At 35.5% G+C, this 24,572-nt stretch overlaps 1 protein-coding gene across 1 annotated transcript in view; it reads right to left on the minus strand.

Moving 5' to 3' along the window:
* Positions 1 to 24,572, minus strand: part of tiam1a (TIAM Rac1 associated GEF 1a) — a 202,589-nt gene that overhangs the window by 160,380 nt on the left and 17,637 nt on the right. Inside the window, exons 4-8 of the mRNA XM_059968121.1 lie at positions 23,849 to 24,021; positions 10,814 to 11,038; positions 8,676 to 8,861; positions 5,680 to 5,826; positions 2,074 to 2,148 (exon numbers count right to left, since the gene is read on the minus strand). Coding sequence (XP_059824104.1) covers positions 2,074 to 2,148; positions 5,680 to 5,826; positions 8,676 to 8,861; positions 10,814 to 11,038; positions 23,849 to 24,021 — 806 coding nt within the window. The remainder of the gene's footprint in view (positions 1 to 2,073; positions 2,149 to 5,679; positions 5,827 to 8,675; positions 8,862 to 10,813; positions 11,039 to 23,848; positions 24,022 to 24,572) is intronic.

Here is a 24,572-nt window from a genome sequence, read left to right on the forward strand (position 1 = left end):
GCCTCTTATGCTCCGGGGGGGGGGGGGAACAAAACACAAGTCTATCCAGTCTATCCTTATGACATAGCCCCTCAAGTCCCAGGGGGAATCTTTTCTACATCTTCTCCAGCTTAAGGACATTGTTTCTACAGCAAGGTGGCCAGAATTGCACAAATACCCCATGTATGGTCTCATCAACACGTTGGACAGTTGCCCCAACTTTTGTACTCAGAAGCATGCCAAAATCTTTCTTCACCACCTTGTGAACAAACTTTTGGTTTCCTGTCCAATTGGGTTACTCTAGATGGAACAGCTGATTATCTTCTTTTCACTAGTTAGCTTGTCTCTGACCTCCAAGCTGCACAATGAAACAAGTAACTGGTGGTAAAATGCTCCCAGCACTAATCTCCTCCTTCCTAGCATCAAATTTTAGTTGATGATGTTTCTATGAAATACCTTGGAGTCACCTACAAAAGAGGGAATAAAAAATTATATTTCTTCCATAGTTATAACTTTCACTTTGTGTTTATTGTTGAAGACCTGACTATTTAACCGCCTTAAATTCTAAAGAATTTCAATCCAAATTCCATCACAACTGCCTCTCACCAGCTGAGGAGACAAGCACTTCTGCTTAAATAAAACAAATGAACTTCATCTATCTGAAGGCTTTTCCTATAAATGTGCAAGAGTATTTTTCAGAAAAATTATCTCTCTATTAATCATACAATCAAATAAAATAAATTAGAAGAAATGTGCTTGATTATCATCATGAAATGAGAAGTATCCCAAACCCACAAACTAGAATCTAAATTTTTCCACCAGTTTTTTATGTCACTATTTGCCTGTTTATCTAAGCACATTTACACAGGGAAACCACTGGTGTTTAAAAAAAATGAACATTACTTATTAGTCAAACTTGACTCTGAGATGATCATGAGAACATAATGGTCAATATTACCCCTCACCTAACATTCGAAGTAATCAAAATATTCTGTAGCAGCAATCAAATACTACATTCACTCTCATTGCTCTCCCTAATGAAGGAAAGACAAACAAAGTAGTCCTTTTACTGTTTCAGATGGTATCAGTAAGACTGGGAATTGAACCTACTTTCCCAATCTGTGAGATTCCCAGCTATTCACTGTGTATAATGGGGTGGGAGGAGGGAGAAGTGCTCAAAGCAGAGCTTTCAGTCAGATTACATCTGTTTGCTCTGTAAGTGCAGAGGAAACTAACAGAACAATATTTCTCCGTGGTTTCAGCAGAAGAATTAGCAAATACAGTACACCCACATTATTGCTTATCATGCTTTGGAAATCCACTCTTACAAAAATCACCACTCAAAAATCTGAGATATGCAATAAAATTCACTCCAGCGGACTTATGTCAGGAAAAAAAAGTAAATAAAGTAACACTTTTCTCCAACTTGCATTATTTGATGCACATGCAGCTTTGCTTTAAGGAAAATCTCATTACAGCCTGTTTCATAGAAACATAGAAAACCTACAGCACAATACAGGCCCTTCGGCCCACAATGCTGTGCCAAACACATACTTACTTTAGAAATTACCTAGCTTTACCCATAGCCTTCTATTTTTTTAAGCTGCATGTACCTGTCCAGCAGTCTCTTAAAAGGCCCTATTGTATCCACCTCCACCGTCGTCACCGGCAGCCCATTCCACGCACTCACCCCTCTCTGCGTAAAAAACTTACCCCTGACATCTCCTATGTACCTATTTCCAAGCACCTTAAAACTGTGCCTTCTCGTGCTAGCCATTTCAGCCCTGGGAAAAAGCCTCTGTCTATCCACACGATCAATGCCTCTCATCATCTTATACACCAGTGTTTCCATGGAACACAGTTCCCCATAATATGAAGGTGGTCTATATAATAATTCCTTTACATTAGCATGACAGAGAACAAACTTCCAGAGTTTTTATTAATCTAATACTAATGCAAATCAATGTTTTTGAACCTAGTTTATTCAGAAAAAGGCCTTTACTCAAATGCAAACATTAATCCCAATACAGTTAACCTCATCCTATGTTGGTTAAGGTCTAGTCAAGCCGGTATATGCAGTCAATACATACTTACACTGGTATCTGTTGAACATTCATTAAAGATCCCTTCTAAAGATTTCTTCAGAGTTGCTTCACTGTCACCAAAGAGCTAAAGAAAAAAAGTACATGAAATGATATTGAATAGCCAGTTATTTTCTTTGCACTTTCCCTTCATGTGTTTATTTGTTCCCAATGAACTAATATCTTTTGTTTTCCAACGTTTTACTTCTTCAGTTTCTGTATTCCTACTCACTGGCCAACAATTGTGGGAAGCATTCAAATAATTTTTAAAGGTGTCAAAATTGGACAAATCACTGTTGTGAATTTCTGTGCCATGTGCCAGGAAGGACTTCACTTGTTAGGTATGAATATTGACACAGTATCATCAAAATGTGCAGTTGATTCAAAACCTGGAAGAATTCCAACATTTCAAAAAATGAACAGATTTTTAACTGAATAACGTCAGTTAAAATTTAGTGTCCAACGTGTTAAAGTTAATAGGTAGTATGTATATTGAATGGATGATGTTGAAGTGTAAAAAAACAGAAATTTATCAGTTTTGATAGGCTCCATATAATCTCAAAGGAGGAAGAACCTTAAACCTATTATAATTCATCGCTTCAGTATCTAATTATTTCATGTATGAGTTTGTCTCTTGATTGTAATTGCTGTTAATTGAGCTTTTGCTCTTCTATAAATAAAATGCATATTTCCATCTCATTTATTTACATCTCATTACTGTTAATGGATATTCAGTTAAAATATAATTTCATGCACTTCATTTTATTTTACAAATGCTGCTACACATTTATATATTTATTTTCTAATATCACATTTTAGATTTTGTAATAATGTTTTAAGATAGCCCATTAGTTAAATTTAATTCAATAAAAATAAAATCCATATCACACAGCATCAGAGGATATATCAATGATTACACCCAGATGGACTGCATTCACAATGATATTAACATCAAGAAGAATTAATGCTGTTCTTAAAAACATCACATAGGGAATAGGCAATTAAAACTTAACTCAAGTTAGCCCAGCATGGAATGCAATCTGATAATCTCATAAGAAGTTGAACAGAGAATTGAAAGCCAAGTAAATGAGATGGTTCCTAGTGTTAAATGTAACACAACTCCCTTTAACTTTAGCATAGTATAAACCTGTACAATACTTGATCAGGAGTTTGTTGTCCATTATCATAGTGAGTATGAATTGAAGGCTTCATTATGTCAGCAGCAAAGAATAATCTCTTATTTGCTACTATATTATGTTTATTTTATTTTATTTACCAAGCATTAATTTGATGAATGATTGAAAACTAAAAGAGGCCAACAATAAATTATCAAGTTGATTTATCTGTGCAACATGTGAAACAACAAAATAATGATTTCCAACAGAATGTACATGGTAAAGAGAATTTCTTTAGGTGTACGCAAGGATGTCTTGATGCAACACATCAGAATGAATCAAATGCACAATCTAGTTCAATGAAAAGATCATGCTCCAGATAGTCCTCGGGCACAGTGATGCCATTGGAATGTTCTGCATTCAAGAATGCTCTGTACAGTTCAGTTTTCAATCATCTATTAGAATAACCTGGAAATATAACAATAACCCAAGTGATCTAAAATACATATTTCAGTCTCTTCCTTCAAATAAGTTAACAGGGGTACCATTTAGAGATTAATATCTGACCTTAATAATTAAACTGGTTTGTCTGAATGACAGGTGAACTTTCCAACCAGCAGTTACAATTCAAATCTTTTACTCATTTTATTCCTTGAAATGTAAACAATAAAGTAATTGCCTAATTTGTTTTCAGTATTTTCGTCCTCAGCAATTCTCAATTGCAAAAGCAGACTTTTTCAAAGTCAAATCTGAAAATATAACTTGTAACCAGTAAAAAAATAACTATAATGCTAACAAATTGCTGACAAAAACCCAGCTGATTATGGGATATTCACCTTAACAACCATCTGAAATGCTGATAAAAATACTCAATTGCATCAAGGTTTAGCTATCTGGTGTAAAGCAATAGATTCCAGCTTCACATGGCAAACATGAATATGTTATGAATGTACCACAGCTCTGAGGGGCCGAAGGGGCGGGAGCAGCCCCCTCCTTCCGATGAATCGCAAGATCACTATTAATTCGGGTCTCGGACCCAGGAAATGAAAGACAATGCAATGGTTTTGACCATTGTTCTTAGAGACACCTGTGTGAATTGCATGTCCCTGCTACGTGACAGCTACCAGGGCCATGGACACCCTCGGGCAATGTGGGGATGGGGATTGCATCACCCTACTTTGATGAACATCTACAACTCTGCAAGTCAAGATAAAAGGGGACTGCAGGAGGCGGTACCCCAGCAACGCACCAGAAGGACACACCATCACTCAGTGCTCCCGTGTTAGCGGGAAGCCACTCAAAGCCACGTGCGTTCCGTTCTCCTTTGCCTGGGGAGCGGGTGGCTGATAACACCGAAAAGGACTTCGAACTAACAACGGGGAACCAACGCTCCCCTGATTCAACGGAGTTGCTTCATAAAGACCCGGGCAAGTTTTCCTTTTCTCACCAATCTCTCTCTCTCAGACACGTGAAACCCAGCGATTCCCAAAAGGCTGAAGCCTGCAGACTTCTGAGTGATTTTTATATTTCCAACGGACAATATATTATCCCCTAGACAACAGTAGAGCTTATTTCTTAATGATGATTATTACTATACCCGCGCTTTAGATTGAGTATTGACGATGTATATTATCTGAATGTTTGTATTAACCTTACTTTTGTGCCCCCCTTTATAAATAAAAACGTTTGAAAATAGTACCATCAGACTTCAACGGACCTCTCTATCTTTGCTGGTAAGTGATCCAGTTACGGGATACGTAACAAATAAAACTCGTAAACGCTAATATTAGGTAGTTCACCAAAAGAATGTTGGATGAAGAAAATTAAATTAAGAAAGGTAATGGTCTGATTATTTTCTGCATTCATTTACATTTGTCTATAGACTGTTGGAAAGTAATATTGCCAGGTAACAGTACCTGATGAGGACAAGCATACAAAATAACATTGTGAAGAATTATTCGAATTAAAAAGCAGACATTCAATAGGCTGAAAAATATTTCTGTTTGACTATTTTGTTTAGTTTTCTACTCTTGTGAAGTAGTCTGTATAAGTGGTCATTTCACCTTTGTTCTCCTTTCATCCTCATCAATTTTGTATTATTTACATCTCAGCTCCCAGAAATGTGAGGTACACTTATGAATTGTATTGTCTGTTTACAGAACATTATTACGTATCAGAAATCCGTTATTAATTTTTTTCAGTAATCAAGTCAAAAGTTTCCTACACTTTCTCTGAAACTATATTTTCTATTGTTGGCATAAATATCCTCAGATTTCATTTTAATGCAATTAAGAATGATCAAAATACAACCATCATTAAACAAACCATACTTTGGCTTTAGAAACAAAGTAAAGATGTTACAGTGTGAAAATAATAAGATACAAACACTGTTTTGTGAAAAGAAAAACAACATAAAAGAACTAGGAAATCAACCTTATAGTCCAAGGACCTTCAATAGTTCTATCTGCAACAAGTATAAATTAAATACTGCTACATCATCTAACCTGATTAATGCTAGGACGTTCTTTTGCTTTCTTTCTTGCAGTTGTATCCAGTCCCCACAGGGAAGAAAATCTGTTCCGTCGTTTGCTGACTGATCTGGAAATTGCCTGGGTTCGTTTTTTCAAACCAGATTCAGTTCGAGCTGCCACCTAAAATAATAATATCACATTCACTTCAAGATAGCTATTAATAATCAACAGATTGATTAGGAATCAATATTTGATTTTGAAAATAAATACCATCTCAGCTGTGCAAACATATATACAGTAGCTGAGTGTCAATGATCGTTATTTCTCTGCAACATAGCTCAGAAAGAATTTGCAATTGGTTAAAAAAACTTAATTCATCAAAGAGTACATTTAAAAAGTCTGTGATCAGATCAATAAGGAATATTTCTATCTTAATCAATAGATTTGCAGAGGCACTCCTCAGATGACAGAAATAACGTCTACGGTATGAATAGTAAGAAAAGTTCTTAAATAATTGTGTTCACCAATTAAAAGTCTCATAAATACATATAAAGCAAAGTGAAGAATATATAAATATTAACAAATAAATGATTGAATTTTGTCTTTACTTAAAATGGTGGAAACAAAAATGCCATTTTTCACAGGGTTTTGCTGTAAGACCCAAGGAAGAATTTTTAAAGATACTTGCTCACACATGAGTAAGTGCTTTTATTATTCTTTCCTGGAAATTTCAAGGATTTTGGAGTACAAAATTTTTCAGAGAGATGACACTATTTTACAGTAGATTCTCTATCAGCATATGGGATATACTGATTTATAAGAGCAGTCTTGCATTATATCACTGTAAACCCCACAGTGTACAGCATTTGTCTAAATTCCTGTACAGTTTTGTGAACTCCTTAGAGTCACAATGCAATGTTTCTGACTTCCCCAGTTGAAATAGAGGCTGGCTACTTTTAGTGGATCCTCTTAACAGATGTTTTCAATTTCACACATTTAAAGTAATAGAAACATAGACGGAGGGCATTCATCCAATGTGTCTGTACCTGTTCAGCTTAATTCCATACTCCCACGATAGATCTGTTGCCCTGCAGGACACTGCTCCTCAAGTACACATTGAAGTTTTTTTTAAATGTGATTATCACTTCTTCTTCTATCACTCTTTCAAGTAGTAAGCCCCAAGTTCCTACCACCTCTGGCTGAAACAAGTATTTTGTCAAATACTTTAAATCTGTGCACACTGGTTTTTATCCCCTCACCTCCCCATGGCCAACTCTATTCCAGAGAAAACAACCATTGATTAGCTAGAGCAACACACAAAATGCTGGAGGAATTCAGTAGGCCAAGCAGCATTTTGGGCCAACACCCTTCATCAGGACTGGAAAAAATAGAGAGATGTCCAATATAAAAAAAGTATGGGGTTGGGGATTGGTACCATTAGTTGTCCAGTCTTTCCTCATAGGAAATTTTCACAGTCCTCTCCAAAGCAACTGTATCTTTCTCACAATGTGTAAAGCAGAACTATATGTATTATTCAAGCTGTGTCAAAATAGCACTAAATACAGTTCTAGAAATAATTCCCTGCTCTTATCTTCCAAACACAGTGGATTCTGGTTACTTCAGCTGTTAGTCAATCGAGGCACCTGCCTATTTGGGACAACTCTAAAAGATCAAAACCTAATGAGAAAAGAGCCAGGTCTCCCTTCATTTATTTGGGACACTAAGTCACTTAATTGGGACAGGATGCTGTTGCTCAACAGTTACTAACTAGCATCAATCACATCCAGTTTCATGGTTGGTAGACATAACACTGTGCTTAGAGCAAATAGTTTTTAAACAGTGTATATTGTGTGTGTTTCTATTCAAAAGGTAGTGATTTTTGTCACTGATAGCTGGTGGGGAAAAAAGGAGAAAGACTATTCAGAACTGCTTTTCTCACTGGGATTTCAAGCATTCAGACTTTGAGATGCCAGAAATGTCTGGTGCTGAAAATGAAACGATTTCACTGCTTCAACGAGTTAGGCACAATGAAGAGTTTAAAGGTATCAGCAATCATCTTGAATGTTTCAATGAAAATGAAGATTTGTAGGATGCAACCGTCTATAGCATTGTGCAAAAGTGTGTCCATTATCTGCACTAGGTATCTTCACTGATTTAGTTGATTTATAGTCAATCAAAAGAACAGGCCTGCGTACACTGTATGAATTCCTCCACTGGTAATCATTCAGAACTAATACACAGTTTTGTAGTACTGTAGTCTATTGGTAGTGTTCTAATTTGTTCTGTATTTCATTTAAATACATAATTTGTTACTCAGTTAAATGGTAGTTTATCTTTCTTATACCTTTTGAACTATTTCCATGAAACTTTGGCTAATTTGGCAGCTGCCTAATTGGGTCAAAATGTACTGGTCCCAATATGTCCCAAATAACTCAAATCCATTGTATATTTTTAATAATGAATGTTTAAAGTCAATTATATACTATTGCTTAAGAGTCTTATGCAGGTAGGAAATGGTCTTATACATTATGAATATCTTATAATATCTTATGAATATCTTAGTATAAAAATTTGACACATTTGACAAAATTTAAGTGCTGTCAGTTTATCTGAAAACATGATTGATTAAGTCCAAACTTTTCTATTCCAAATCAGCTACCAGCATCCAATACTGTAGCAAATATTTAACTCTATGCAATGGAATACAAATGAGAAAACAGCAAGAGAATCTACATGTTATGCACATACAGCTTTAATAGTCTCATCTATTATATGATTACCATAATTTATTAATTGACATTTCACTCAAGAAACATATTGATCTTGATGCTGAAGACACTAGTTATAGTCAATTTGTATAGCTTTATCTCATATAGCATAAATCACAAATGATTAAAAAAACTGAAGCCTCCTTAAATGTTCAATTTAAAATGGCTCAGTCACTCATAGTACTTCTATTTGCAATAGACAATATCTGATAAGCAGTCTTACCCAGTGTTTGCAATAAAACCTAAATACAACAAACTCACCAAGGCATGGAAAGATGATACTGAAAAAATATTTAGACGACCCATGGCATGTTTGGTTGGCCGACTTGCAAATGCAAGCAGTCTTTTTGGGTTTGGTAATTCTCCACCTTGAAGGCTTGCCATATAACAACGATATCGAAAAAGATCAATTTGAAATTGTTCTAAATTTTGTTCCCATAAAAAAATCTGTAAAAGGTGGAGGAAATTAAAATTAAAATGCATTTGTACCACTATGGAATAAACTTATACTCCAATAATACGAACATATGATCAAAGATGTTTCCTTACCAGGGTCAAATACACTGCACTGTACAGCAATAATTTGTTAAATCAGCATACATTCTACATACTAGAGAACGAAGTATGCCAACTACCAACTCTCAACTGGCTGACTAAAACATTTTCATATCCAGATTGCATTTCTTAAATTTAGAAGTAATTGTATTAAAATGTCAAGCATAAAGCCTTACTCAAATATCGATTCTTGATTAAAGTTTTGCACATTTATGTACTTATGTGCAAAATTAGCTATTTAATGTTTAAAACTTCACGCATACTATAACTCCAATATCTTATTCTCACTAAGGTCAGCTTTGGTTTTTGGCTAAGACAATTTAGGAAGTGAATAAGAATTTCTAAATTTGAACATGTGAAATGATACTGTAATATAAAATATGATGACATCATACTGGTAAGGTAAAGATGATAATCCAAGTATTCTTCTGTTGACCTAATGTTTTAACTGAGTATTGTTATTTTGTAAAAGACCAAGAACTGTAGACTACTTTCTTCTTGGTATTAGTGAACATTTTTCATATCAAAGTTAAGCTTCCTATTTTGTTGGAAATGCATCAACAAATAGTTAAAGTTCACTTGATCTTTCCTTTCAATAACTACAAAATTATCTAGATTTTCCTCTTAAAAGCTAAGTTTTCAGCCAAAGGCGTACCTTACCCTAATGCTAAAGGCACATCTAATGCACTCCATATTCCACACAAAAATCAATAAATCTCAAGCAGATATCACTAACTAAACAACAGAGACCCTGGAGTGATCCAAAGGCAGCAAAATGAGCAAACAGCAGGCAAAGTACGTAGGAACCAAGTGGAGAGAGACAGTTAACAGCTGAGGCATCATGGAAATGAATACAGTCAACAATGTTAGAGTGGAGATTAGTTAGAGATGACTAGTTTTTCAATGATTGAGGCTTTCCGTGGAGTAATCATGCATTCTTACTCACATCCACATCTTAAATAATTTGCTTCCACTAATCCTCTACTTCCCTCAATCCCCCTCCTGCAGATTTCTCCATTTGAATCCTCTCCAACCCCTTATCCTTTCTCTTTCCACTCTCCATTTAAAACTGTTTGCTTTTAAGTTGAGTCTTCTCTCACTTGCCAAGGGTCATACGCCACCACTAGTGACCATTACTGCCCATTCAATCTTTGCCCCAGCAACCACCAAAATACCAGAGAGTAAAGTTCTGATATTAGCGGTAATTATAATTTTACAATGACAAATTCAGTCCTCCATATTTAAAGCCCAATCGTTTCACTGAATCTACTCTATACATTGAGATCAAGCTCTATTTTAATGCTAGGATGCACTGCTTTTAAAGTGAGTTGGATTACACTCAAACTCTACAAAGGGGAAAGTATGCATGTGGATGAGTAATCTATTCCTGTAACTCCAATATCAAGACGGAAACACTGTTGAAATACTGGTTAAGTCATGATTAGATATAGATTAGTTTCCCTTTTTTTACTTTGTGGGAATGTTCTAAACAAACACAGGCAGTAAAATTCTGATCTTGCTCAAATCAGTGGAATGTCACTAAATGTGTGCTGCCAATCAGAAAATGATCCCCTTGAACTACAACAAATTTGTGAAAAAAGAATTAGAAAATCAAACAACTTTTTAAATTACTACAAGAAGCTTACAGCTTTTCTTATTTATTAATAGTTGTTATCGACTTTATTGAATTTAATATGGAGTTGTAAAAAGTGGTTTCATAGTTTCACCTATGGGTCACCTAAGTCCTGTTATTACCTTTTTCAATTCTCAGATTTACAAATTTTTAAGATTTATAAAACATCTAAAATTGTATTAAAATATTAAATTATACATTAAGATATTACCTGATCAAGTATAGTCTTTCGCTTTTTTGGATCACTAACTGAAGACAACTGCATATCCCCCATTTTCTTCATTTTTTCATCCATATCAATTTTCTGTTCCAGCTTCTTCATCTCTGACTGCAGCAGTTTGACAGTGTCTTCTCTGCGATGCTGCTTTGCCACTGCACCTGCACATGCAGAATGGATTGCAGTGATCCAGTTTTCCAACTCTGTCTGGCTGCAGGTCTGCTTTTGGGTACATTAATGAAATAAACAATTTAGGACAATTAACTATGAAAAACATGTCATTAAGACTGATTCAAAAGTGTAATTGAATTTAGTGATAAAAATTGGTAATGTAGCATTATATACCAGTTTCATAAATAATTAGATAACTGCCTAGGAATGATTGAGTGACTTAACAAGACCATGATATGTCATGGATAAATTGTGAAACAGCAATTCCAGCAATGAAGTTTTTCATTGTTTTCATCAAATCAACACTTCAGTGGAAAAAAGCTTATGACAATGCTGATTTCTCCCACTGAAAAATTGAAATGATGGTTTATCAGCAAGATGAAAAATTAAGATGAGAAACTTAAATTCTTTAAGACCAAGGCAAAAGGATTTTCCATTTCAAACAAAAAGGAGGAAACAATCACTAAAATTCCTGCCATTTATAAACCTGCAACAAGAGAGCCATAAATGCAATTTTATCTATGAAATTCCAATATTTCTTACGATGCTTCTGGCACTGCAATAAATATTGTACGACGGTTTACACTATCTTCAGAGTCAGTATTAAAATAAATGTATGTGAGAAAAGAATCCACTCATGGTGCCAAAACAATGTACATGTATCCCCCTTAAACTATACAAACTACCCTCATCATTGCTTTGCTTCTCATCAATTACCAACTCCAAATACACACCCTCTAATTTTTGAGCATGGTGCTGGAACAGGTTTTAAAAGAAAACGAAAATTTTCAATCCATTGTGCAGTCGTAATTAAAAACATCAACTGATAACATATTAGACTTTTAAAATATTAAATTATTCCTTACCCACGTTAATATTTTGCATAATATATTAACATATATTAAATAGGAAGTACAAATGCACCAAAACATACAGTTATTATTTGTAATTCCTGTTTCTCTGGCAACAGTATTATCTCTACAGACATACAGTATGTCTGTACCATTTATCATGAATCAAAATCTCAGGCTATATGCAATTTAGCAATAACCTTTGTTACATTTCATATTTGCAATGCATTTCTGAAAGCAATATTACTGTACAAATACCTGTTCTTGATTTTTTTCTCTTAGTATAGTTATAATCAAGACTTTTACTGATATCAAATTTAGCATTTGAATCTGTAGCAGAGATATTACTGCAAGGACATGCCTTGACGTTTCTGAAATATTCCAGTAATGGCTTTACAGAATGCTTCTGTATTTTATTAATGTTATTGCATTGATGAGGCTGGCTGCCGAATATTTGAAGGTTTGTTATCAGTTTTTGTTTTCAAATATTTATTTTTCTTATTCTTTTGTGCAAAAGCTCTTTGGAACATTAATTACTGGATGTATAAACTGATTATGGGGCTTTGGAGCTTTGGTGGAGCATGGCACGAAAAGTTCATATCCTTGGCCAGTGAGATACCAAATAACAAAGGAAACAAAGGAGGAGGATGTAATCATGTAACTTAAATAAAATACTGGAAGTGAAACAGGAGAATAAAAGGCTGGTATAAGAGAGAAGAAAAGTATACAGAAACAAAATTTAGAAATAAATTAAACTCCAAATTTTAAAAACTTCGAGAAAAAGAATTACTAACTATACAATATACTCATCATTTAAGCTAATCAATTTTATGGCTAATGTTGAATAGTACTATAGGACCAGAGGTTGTGTGATTGAATACATGCTTCTGTAGTAGGGCAGTTGACAGGAAAGTTCGGTTTCTTGTAATGTGAGTTCTGGTTTCCTGTGACACAACATACAGGAGTAGTACAATGTGTCGAATACATTGTGTCAATTTGCAACTCATTACATATTTATTTCTTCTTTGCAAGAACTTGTTGTGGTTCCTACCCATCTCCTTACATCAATAATAATAATAGTGTGAGCATTTAATTCACTAAGAAATTCTGGGCAATAGCAAGGCTGGGTCTCAAATCAGTCATTTCCTTCTATAGACTGATTCCAAGTGAAATAACATTCAGACAATTAACCACAGCTACTTTGCTTCACTCAATCAGAAGGGCACACACTAACTAAATTACCTGTGTGAATAAACTTTTATTGCAAAAATCAAAAAAAGGTGGAGGACTGGCTTTACCAAACTTTAGATTTTATCATTGGGCAATTAATATTTGCTATATTACTTTTTGGATTTATGATGTTGACGATCAAGATCGCCCTTCATGGTTACAGCTGGAGGAAAATTCAGTAGTAGGGTTTTCGTTAGCTTCTTTATTAGGAGCTCCTCTTCCTTTTTCATTCTCCAGAACAGGTAAACAAGCTCTTAACCCTATTGCTAAACATACTTTAAAAATTTGGTTTCAATTTCGTAGATTTTTTGAATTAAATGATTTTTTACTTTCTAGTAATATTTATTCTAATTTCTTTTTTAAACCATCAACTTTGGATAAGGCTTTTCTAACATGGAAAATTAAGGGAATAAAAACTTTTTTAGATTTGTTTTTTACAAGACTATTTAATGTCTTTTTCACGGTTAATGGATAAATATGATATCTCTAATACACATTTTTTCAGGTATTTACAGGTTAGGAATTTCTTACGTGATTTTTTACCAAATTACCTCTTGATCTGCTGTTCAAATTTGGTTTATGTTATTTTTCAGTTTAAACCTTTTCAAAAACGATTAATAGCAATCATTTATAAACAGTAAATGTATGCTCGCACATCGCCTAATGATAGGGTTCAACGATTCGGGGAATAGGAATTTCAACATTCACTCTCAGATAACCAATGGAGTAAAATTTATTATTTAGCTAATAATTCATCTATCTGTGCACGCCATATTTTAATTCAGTTTAAGATAGTACACAGGGCCCATATGTCCAAAGATAAATTGGCACATATTTTTCCTAATATAAGCCCTATTTGTGATAGATGGAATGCAGAAGTGGCTACTCTAACCCATATGTTTTGGTCATGTGTAAGTTTAAATAATTTTTGGAGGGATGTGTTTGGAATATTATCTAAAGTTATAGATACGGATGTTCAACCTAATCCACACAGCAATTTTTGGGATTTTCCCAGAGGAAGCAAGCAAAGTGTCTGCCTCCACCCAACATGTGATAGCTTTTTCAACTTTACTGGCTAGGAGAGCTATTTTGCTACACTGGAAAGAATCTAACTCGTCCACTGTTTTCTATTGGCTCTCCTCCATCATGTCATGTCTAAGTTTGGAGAAAATTAGAAGCCGAACATTTGATACATCTGTTGATTTTGAACAAGTCTGGTGACCCTTTATTCAATATTTTCACATGATTTAATTTATCTTTATTTATTTATTTTTCTTTATTCTCTCTGGAGAATATCCTTGTCCATGGAGGTTTGGAGATGACTGGAAGGATGTGTTTTTTTTCCTCTCTTTTTTTTTTAAGTTTATCCTCATTTGGACTGCCCAATCTTTCTTTTTCTTTCTTTTTTTTTCTTTCTCTCTTTTTTGTTTTAGTTTAGTTAGGGGGTTTTTCTTTCTCTAACAATAACATTTCCAATTTTTTTTTTACGATTGCTATGAGGAGTTGTAATTTCTCTCTGACCATTGTATATATAACAGCATAATATATTACCTATTTGAGTTTGATATTATATGCTTTTTGTCTTTAATATTGCTGTTTATATGTCTTTTATATTATCTACTTGTTAAACTCCTCTTTCGATTTGTATTTGTATATTCTTTATTTGAAAATCAATAAAAAAGATTGAAAAATGAAATGAAATTACCTGTGAAGACATTCATCTGGCAGAGGGGCATTATAAAAACACAGTTCAAGTTTTAGTGCATCATCAGCTTGCCTGAACAAATGAATAATTTCAAGAATTTTCTGATTTTATTCCAACATATACCCCCATTGTGCAAAAACTTTAGTTGCCAACAAGTCTGTGCTCAATGAGAGAATTAAGGTACAACATCAAAAGAAACAAAAAACACAAACAAAAATAGACTAGTTAAAATTCTGGCAAATGGGAGAAATGGAAATGGTAGCAAACACTGACAAACAGTTCTACCATCACAAAAAAAGGACAGTGCAAGGGATATTAAAATCAACACTTTTTTAATAATTATACCAGGAAATATGTACAGTTGAAGTCAGAAGTTTACATACACTTAGGTTGAAGTCATTAAAACTCGCTGTTTAACCACTCCACAGATTTCATATTAGCAAACTATAGTTTTGGCAAGACGATGAGGACATCTACTATGTGCATGACAGCAAGTAATCTTTCCAACAATTGTTTACAGACAGATTATTTCATTTTTAATTGACAATATCACAATTCCAGTGGGTCAGAACTTTACATACGAAATCAAAAGAAATCAACCCTCAGAAAAAAAAATTGTGGACCTCCACAAATCTGGTTCATCCTTGGGAGCAATTTCCAAACACCTGAAGGTACCACGTTCATCTGTACTAACAATAGTACACAAATATAAACACCATGGGACCACGCAGCCATCAAACCGCTCAGGAGACGCATTCTGTCTCCAAGAGATGAACGTACTTTGGCGCAAAAAGTGCAAATTAATCCCAGGACAACAGCAAAGGACCTTGTGAAGATGCTGGAGGAAACAGGTAGATAAGCATCTATATCCACACTAAAACGAGTCCTGTATCGACATAACCTGAAAGGCTGCTCAGCAAGGAAGAAGCCACTGCTCCAAAACCACCATAAAAAAGCCAGACTACAGTTTGCAAGTGCACATGGGGACAAAGATCTTACTTTCTGGAGAAATGTTCTCTGGTCTGATGAAACAAAAATTGAACTGTTTGGCCATAATGACCATCATTATGTTTGGAGGAAAAAGGGTGAGGCTTGCAAGCCGAAGAACACCATCCCGACCATGAAGCATGGGGGTGGCAGCATTATGTTGTGGAGGTGCTTTGCTGCAGGAGGGACTGGTGCACTTCACAAAACAAATGGCATCATGAGGAAGGAAAATTATGTGGATATATTGAAGCAACATCTCAAGACATCAGCCAGAAAGTTAAAGCTCAATCACAAATGGGTCTTCCAAATGGACAATGGCCCAAGCATACCTCCAAAGTTGTGGCAAAATTGCTTAAGGACAACAAAGTCAAGGTATTGGAGTGGCCATCAGAAAGCCCTGACCTCAGTCCAACAGAAAATTTGTGGCCAGAACTGAAAAAGCATGTGCGAGCAAGGAGGTTTACAAACCTGACTCAGTTACACCAGTTCTGTCTGGAGGAATGGAACAAAATTCTAGCAACTTATTGTGAGAAGCTTGTGGAAGGCTACCCAAAACGTTTGACCCAAGTTAAATAATTTAAAGGCAATGCTACCAAATACTAACAAAGTGTATGTAAACTTCTAACCAACTAAAAATGTGATGAAAGAAATAAAAGCTGAAATAAATCATTCTCTCTACTATTATTCTGACATTTCACATTCTTAAAATAAAGTAGTGATCCTAAATGACATAAGACAGAATGTTTTCTAGGATTAAATGTCAGGAATTGTGAAAAACTGAGTTTAAATATATTTGGCTAAGGTGTCTGTAAACTTCTGACTTCAACTGTACTAGTGCAGAGTAAAGTTTGCTCTTAAAAATGGGCAATCATAAGACTGTAAAATAAGAAACAATTGACTTGGTAAGTGATTAATTTGCATCAGCATTTAAGAAAGCAAATACTGAATTATGGATATGTTCTCTACAAAATTAACATAAGCAAAGTAATGGTAATGAAGAAAGTAATATTGTCAATTGCTATATCTACATCATTGTAAATGTGTTAACTAAAATTTTCCAAAGTACTCTTATTTCAGGAACCTTTAGATTAGAAATTATGAAAGGGACTCCAGTATTTGAGAAAGAGGAGAGAGTGTAATAAAGGAACAGATGAGCAACAAGACAAATATATGGTGTCAGGAAATTATTAGAGTATAACTAAGGACAAGTGACTGAACATTCAGCTATTTTAAGCTGAACAGGAGGAGTCAGACTTGATTTGTATCCAATCTGGCTGAATTATTTAAAGTTGAAGTTTATGGGATTGAAGGCAATAAATTGTTCTGGTTCAGAAATTCGCTGAAGAACAGGAGCTAAAGAGGACTAATGAATCGGTATTCAAGTGGCAGCAAACATGTACCACAACTAATCACCACATTTATAAATAAATTAGATGACGAGAAAGCAAGTCATGAATCCGTGTTGCAAACAAAACAAAGTCAGCAATTCAAATGAAATTGCAAGGATTTAATAACTGAATGAGCGAATGGGCAAATCTAAGTTAATTGATTATAATATCAAGATTTGTGAGCTTACTTAGGACTTTGGTGGCACGGTAGCATAGTGACTAGCACAATGCTTTACAGCGCCATTGTTCACTGGAGTTCAATTCCCACTGATAGGAGTTTGTATGTTCTCCCTGTGACCTTGTGGGTTTCTTCCGGGTGCTCCAGTTTCCTCCCACATTCAAAACAAGTACAGGTTAGGGTTAGTAAGTTGTTGGCATGCTACGTTGGTGCCAGAAGCATGGCACACTTGCAAGGTGCCCTATACTATTCTGTATGTTTCAATGTACATGTGACAAATAAAGCTAATCTTTAAATAAGGCAAACAAAATATTCTTAAAATGGTGAAAGGTTATAAATGGTGGACATCTAAAGAGATTTGAAGATTCGTGTATATAGTTCACTAAAACACCACAGGTAGTTGAAGAAAGTAAATCAAAAAGGTAAGGAATGTTGGTCCTTGGTACATCTCAGGTCTCCAAAAGTGATCACAGAGAAACACAACACAAAAACAGGCCCCTTGGCCCAACTGGTCCATGCCAACCAGAGCATCCTCCCTGCTAATCCCAGTCGTCCGCATTTGACCCAAAACCCTTGAAGCCCTTCCCTTCCATGTACCTATCCAAATGTTGCAGTTGTACCTGTCTGAACCACTTCCTCCAGCAGCTTACTCCAGATAAAGAAGTTACCTCTCAGTATCTTTTAAATTTCTCCCCTCTTTTCTTGTATTTGTGTCCTTTGGTTTTGGATTCCCCAAATCTGGGGAAAAGACTGTAACTGTCCACCTAATGACTGTCCATATCCCAAATGATTTTATAAAATTCTGTGAGGTCACCTCCCATTTTCCTACGCTGCAAAGAATAAAGATCCAGCATGACCAACCTCTCCGTCTTGTCCAGCGGCATCCTTATAAACCTCTTCTGCACCCGTTGCAGCTTGACAATAGTCTTTCCTTGACCAAATCTGTACACAAGTGTGTTCTCACAAATAGCTTATACAACTGCAACATAATACCCTACCTCTAAACTTGATACCCTGACTGATGAAGGTCAACATGTTAAACACATTCTTCACCACCCTGTCTACTGATATGACTGCTTTCAGCAAACTCTGCACTGTATTCCCACGTTCTTCTGTTCCATTACCCATCAGTGAGCTTTCTCTCCACATTTCTAACAACTTCCCTCAGAATTTACTACTCACCTCCTCATTGTTCCCAATTTATCAGCAGTTAAGTAATCTACCAACCCACACGTTTTTGGTGAAAATGAAAATCTCTTCTGTGAGCAGCAAATGATGCTAGAGAAGTTATTTATTTTGAACCTAAGATTGAACTATTTTTGTTATGCCCAGGTATTAATTGTATGACGTCTATGTAGTTAGGGTACAAATGTCTTACATTGTCACACTGAGTAGCAGAAGAAGATCAAGGACAATAAATGGCCTCCTGCCTTCCCTGCCTCCACAAAGGAGATGTTGCTAAAGTGTTCAACAATCTTTGGTGGTCCAATGCAATTTGATGCTAATTATTTCCAAAATGCAGACACAACTTTTTTCTCTGTTATTTATTTAAAAAGGCTATTTAGAAATATATAATTACTTTGTATTCAGCTAAGAAAGGAAAAGAGAAAATTATTTTGTAAGTGGTCAACTCTTGAATAAATCACTTTATTAAAAAAACATTGCTATTTTAAACAGCCTTTAATATACCAAATTTTCCAGTGAATGGATTATTTTATCTGTGCATAGAATTTTGAATAGGGCTGTGTATATGTGTATACCTGTCTGGATATGCCCCTCTGCTGACTGCTCCTATGGCTCCTCCCACAGACCCCTGTATAAAGGCGGAGGCACTGCTCCTCCCTCAGTCTCCAAGATGTTGTGGTCACTTTTGCTGCGAATAAAAGCCTATTGTTCGCCTCCCATCTCCGAGAGTTATTGATGGTGCATCAGGCTGTATTACGTTTCAAATGCAATTAACTGATACAAGTTAAATAAGCCTTAGTAGCATACCCACATGCCTAATGTCCTTCAGTGATTAATTTCTGTAATTGTCACATACTGAATTTGCCCCACTGTGGTTTGATTTGTTAAATCAAATATGCAGGAATAGCAAAAATTTTTAAAAATGACCTTTGAAACTGCACATTCACAACTTCCAGTCTTATCTGGGTGGAACCCTTGAGGAATTATCATCATGTGTATAATGGTTTGTAGTACCTGGCCCTTACAACTTCCCCACTGTTCCACTGAGATGAGTGACCTACTTGCTAAAAATAGTTCAGGTTATCCCTAAGGTATACATATAAGGACTAGAGTAGATTTTTAACATCTGAAGAGCAATGTTTATATAATTTATGGATGCTTTAGTAATGAATTTTTCATCAAAAGAGATTTGTACCTGGAATATTTAATTTTATTTTTACTTATTTTTTATCTTTCCCCATTCCTTCAGAAGCTCGCAAATTCACTCTATAACTTTACTATTATCTGTTATAAAATAGTTCAGATTTTTCACAATAATCAACAACTATCATGCTGTCGATAGTTTTTCATTTTACAATTTCAGTCTTTATAGAACATAGAACAGTACAGCATAATAGTGGCCCTTTGGCCCATGAAGTTCTGCTAACTCTTTAACCTACTCCAAGATCAATCTAATCCTTCCTTCCAACATAACCGTCAATTTTTCTATCATCCAAGAGTCTCTAAAATGTCCATAATGTATCTGCCTCTATCATCACCCCTAGCAGCACATTCCATGCACCTACCACCCTCTGAGTAAAAATACTGCCTCTGACATTCCCCTATACTTTCTTTCCAACACCTTAAAGTTATGCCTCCTTGTATTAGCCAATTCCACCCTGGGGAAAAAGTCTCTGACTGTCCACTCAATCTATGCTTCTTACCACCTTGTACATCTCTATCAAGTCACCTCTCACCATCCTTTTCTCCAAAGAGTAAAGCCTTAGCTCACTCAGCCAATTCTTATAAGGCATGCCTTCTGATCCAGGCATCATCCTGATAAGTCTCCTCTGCACCCTTTCTAAAGATTCCACATCTGTCCTGTGATGAGGTGACCAGAATTGAGCATAAAATCACTAAAGTGCTTTGAAGAACTTGCTTCTATCCTGATGCTGCTGGTATTTTCCTTTGTCTTTACTATTTACTGGTCTACCATATTTTTCTGCTCTGTGTGTGTATTCTGGAGTTATGGTATACAGAAAACATTAATTTCAACAGTGACTAGTCTTCAGATCTGAATGTGATTGTAGACTGAATTTAAAATGCAGCTCAGAACAATGGTCTTCTTGGAGTGGCAGACTGGGTTCAATTGCAAACCAGGAAACACCCTGTTAACCTAAGATGTCTGTATATGCATGAAAGCAGCAGAGACAGCGGTGATTAACGTTCAATTTAGGGTTTCTGGAGTGCTGGTGTGAAGATCTCAGTGTTATAAAATTATATGTGACTCAAAAGAAGCATTATGAATGCATTGTGACTATAGAAATTGTCCTGCTGTTACCTTTGACCTTTAGCACATAAAAATATGATGTAGTGTTGGGTCAGACAGCTCCTCTCTAGAGTGACTCCAAATACTGTCAGCTCGTGTGTGCTGGATAAAGACTTTTATACTACCATCTGTGTGTCTCTCTGGTGGCCTTCGATGACAGTCACAGCACTGCATCTGTGTCTTTTTTGCACAAAAATCAATCCTGTTAATAATTGGTTGCTGGTTGAACATTAGGGATACACGAAAAAAAAGTGATGAATTTATTTTTAGATACAATTTAATGCGAAAGGTCAGTGTTAACCAAAACATATTTTTGTTATGTATATAAAGGAAATGATTGGGTTCAGAAAAAAAATTAACTCCTAGGTATAACACAAGGCAATAATTCTTATGAAAATCCTCTTGTGACATACTGTTATGTGCTGGTTGTCCACATCCAAAAATTGAGCATAGTCCTTCGTGCAAAGTTCAACGTTTGCAAATAAAGGCAGCTGGATATGTGCGGTGAAGTGAATCCGGGTTTATCGCACTATTGAAGCTATCATGCATAGACAGTAGAACATATTTTAAGCAGCGAGTTAATGTCTGCTACTACTTAAGAAGCCTATCCAAACCTTTGGTGCTGCTCAGAGACTGAGAATGTATTGCTGTCATCCTAGCTTAGTTTTTATTTGCCCCTCCCACGTGGAACAACTGCCCCTAAACAATGATTGAACTCTACTCTCTTCAATGAACTCCATTATCTCAGGATCTCTGTAACTTTGTACAGATAATCAATTCTGAAGTTTCCCACATTAACCTGAATCTTTTCTCCAACTCCTTGACTTCTTCCCTAAATTTATCAATAGAACATATGAATGTTCTCCCTGTATCCTGATCATCCAATTTCCAATTCTGTTCCACTTCCTAATCATATTACTTTCCAGCATGGTGTGGGATTGCAAGAAAATGCTTATAATGTGGTTTGGGAAGGAATCAGAGTGTAAAGTGATGATTTTTCCTCTTCTATCCTACAGTGCTGAAATACACCTCAAAGAATTTCTAGTATTTAAACACTAAAATTAGTTTCTTTGCAAATGAGCTAAGGCTCAGCCAATGCTGGAAATCTGAATCCACATCTACAATTTTTACTTGCTTTATAATCCCTGGTATATTCTGATGTAACTCAGTCTTTTTCACCCCAGATACTTCCTAAACTGTTGGGCTTTTGCCGTATTTCCCATTTAGTTTTCCATTAACTGCTGTGTTCTCCATTTCACAGTTCTAGGAGGGTATTTTTCTCCCCTCTGACGTCCCGCTAAAAAACAGCTAACCAATCTTCTCCTATTCAATATCAGTCTGTGTCACTCCTTCACTCTTGTTCTCAGGCTCCAATCTATCACAAAATATTCATCGTGTTCTTTTATCTCTCCTCTTTTGCTGCGAGTTTAAATGTGACTGTTTCTACATTTTCCCACTTTTAAAAAACCTATCATTGATGGTTTCTCTCTTCACAAATAGCATTTGACACTGAATATTTCCAGCATACTTTTGGTTTTATTTCACATGTCCAGGAGACTAACTGAATTCTGTGCCACAGGAAATTAATTAACATCACCCATAACCTGCAATGTATTATACATCAGCAATTTACTCTATTTCATCGAGAATAGTGTCTGCATCATAATATGGAATTCAGCCATACCTAAATCCGCAATCCAATTGTTTCACTTCTCTCTCTTTCAAACTTTACATTGAATGTTTCATTACAACTTTAAACAAATGTTCACACTCTCTGAAAATACATTATTTTTCAGGGATTGCTTATCCCAATTGATATGAAAGTTTAAATTCACCCAGTAAAGGCACCCAGTGTTTGCTATACTGCTATGATATTTGAAAGGTATGATATGAGCAAGGTCTCTTTAGAACTCAGAAGTTAAACTCTCTCCATAGTCTCAGCTACCTTCTTTTCCTCTCACTATATCCTCTATCATTTAATATCATTCTCAGTCACTAATGTTTCTATGTCTCTTTTATGCCTTCCCTAACTTATTGTTTATTTAGATAACAGGCCTTTCTGTCTAAGTGAGTACATGCCACCTCCCCTACACCCATGTGTCCAATTAACCTTCTAACCCGTACATCATTGGAATGTGAGAAGAAACCAGAGCACACAGAGGAAACCCAGGCAGGTCACAGGGACAACATACAAACTCTTCACAGACAGCAGAAGAATTGAAACCTGGTCACAAAGAGATTTTCAGAAAGATGCTTCCTGCTTGGCATTGCTGGCTTCCGCACCTCCAACAGCACCCTTAAGACAGCTGCATCAGCCGGGGCAACCATTCATTGATGTTTCACTCCCTCAGCCCTGATAAATCTCCTGGGGGCAGAACAGTGGCAGAGACATCTCCCTGCCATCCCCTGCATCTTTCAATGGGGTTAGTCGCTCCCCAATTTCTGTCCTTCCTCCTCAGCCACAGCCAACCACTACGCTACAATATCTTTTCAATAACAGTCTTAAATGTTTACAATAGATATATTTTCAGTCAAAGTTGTGGATGCCATTCATTTATTTTTTTTCCCTTCATACTGTGCTCTGTTTTCATAAAGGTATATTTGAGCCACACAATCTAAGCTGTCCATTCTGATAGAAAAAAATAGAAATGGTAGAAATACTCAGCAAATTTATAAGATGTGACCCAAATTTTCATTCTTTATATAATAGCCTAAGAATTAATCTGAAGAGATTAACAGATTCACTCAAGAAATTGTATTTCAGCTCAGCTTGAAGATATCAAATTATAGAAATAAATGATGAATGGTACAAACTGGATAAATTCACAGTGACAATGCACAAAGAGCAACAACTCACATTTAACACTCAATTTAGTTGTTTTCACAAGAGTAGAATCTTAGGGTCTAAACACAGGGATGTATTGTTAACAAAATGTATGGTCCATTTTCATGAACAAAGAAATCATAGAACCATGGATCAACATTTGAATTTAAAAATATAAACAGACAAATAATAGACTACAAACCTGAAATAAGAAAGCATCTCCAAGTGAATTACTGAGACAGAAGACAAAATCTTTCTTTGGATGTTCAGGCACAGCCTGAACAATGCTGTTTTCAATCCAAACCATGTGCTTTGGCACACAATTCTGGTCCACTCCTGATCTCCCTTCCGCATCGTAAAAAAATAAGGTGCAGCCTAAAGTTGTAAAAAGTAAATAAATTTTAACATAAATTCAATTAATATTAGTTCAATTGTATTGGATAACAAAGATTAACCAGCCTTTGCATATCTGTCTTTTTCTACAAAATATCTGAAAACATAGGGCAAATTCACAACTATTGCAAACTTTAAATATTTAGGTCCATGTGTGTTTTTTCTAATTTAATTTCACACTTCTTCTGTTGAAGCTGAACTCTTTCCTGAAGTTCCAGCTATTAGCCTGAATGATGAACAGTAGAAGAAGAACTTCACAGTGAAACATTACAAATAAATCTGGCCTAGACATCACCGTTTATCGAAAGAAGAATATTTCCAAGAGATGGGAAGTTACTGAATGGCACAGGAACATGTCTTCTATCTCAAACACATGGAGGCCAACTGTAGCTCATTTGACCCTGCAGATAAAACCTAATAACTTGAAACTTTAATTCTGTTGAGATACTGCCTAGTCTAAGAACTTATTTTTCTGTTTTTATTTCCCATTTACAGCATTCAGAGTTTTGCTTTTACAGTTCCATTGTCATTGC

Source organism: Hypanus sabinus, chromosome 4 (assembly GCF_030144855.1).
Source record: "Hypanus sabinus isolate sHypSab1 chromosome 4, sHypSab1.hap1, whole genome shotgun sequence".
NCBI lineage: Eukaryota > Metazoa > Chordata > Chondrichthyes > Myliobatiformes > Dasyatidae > Hypanus > Hypanus sabinus.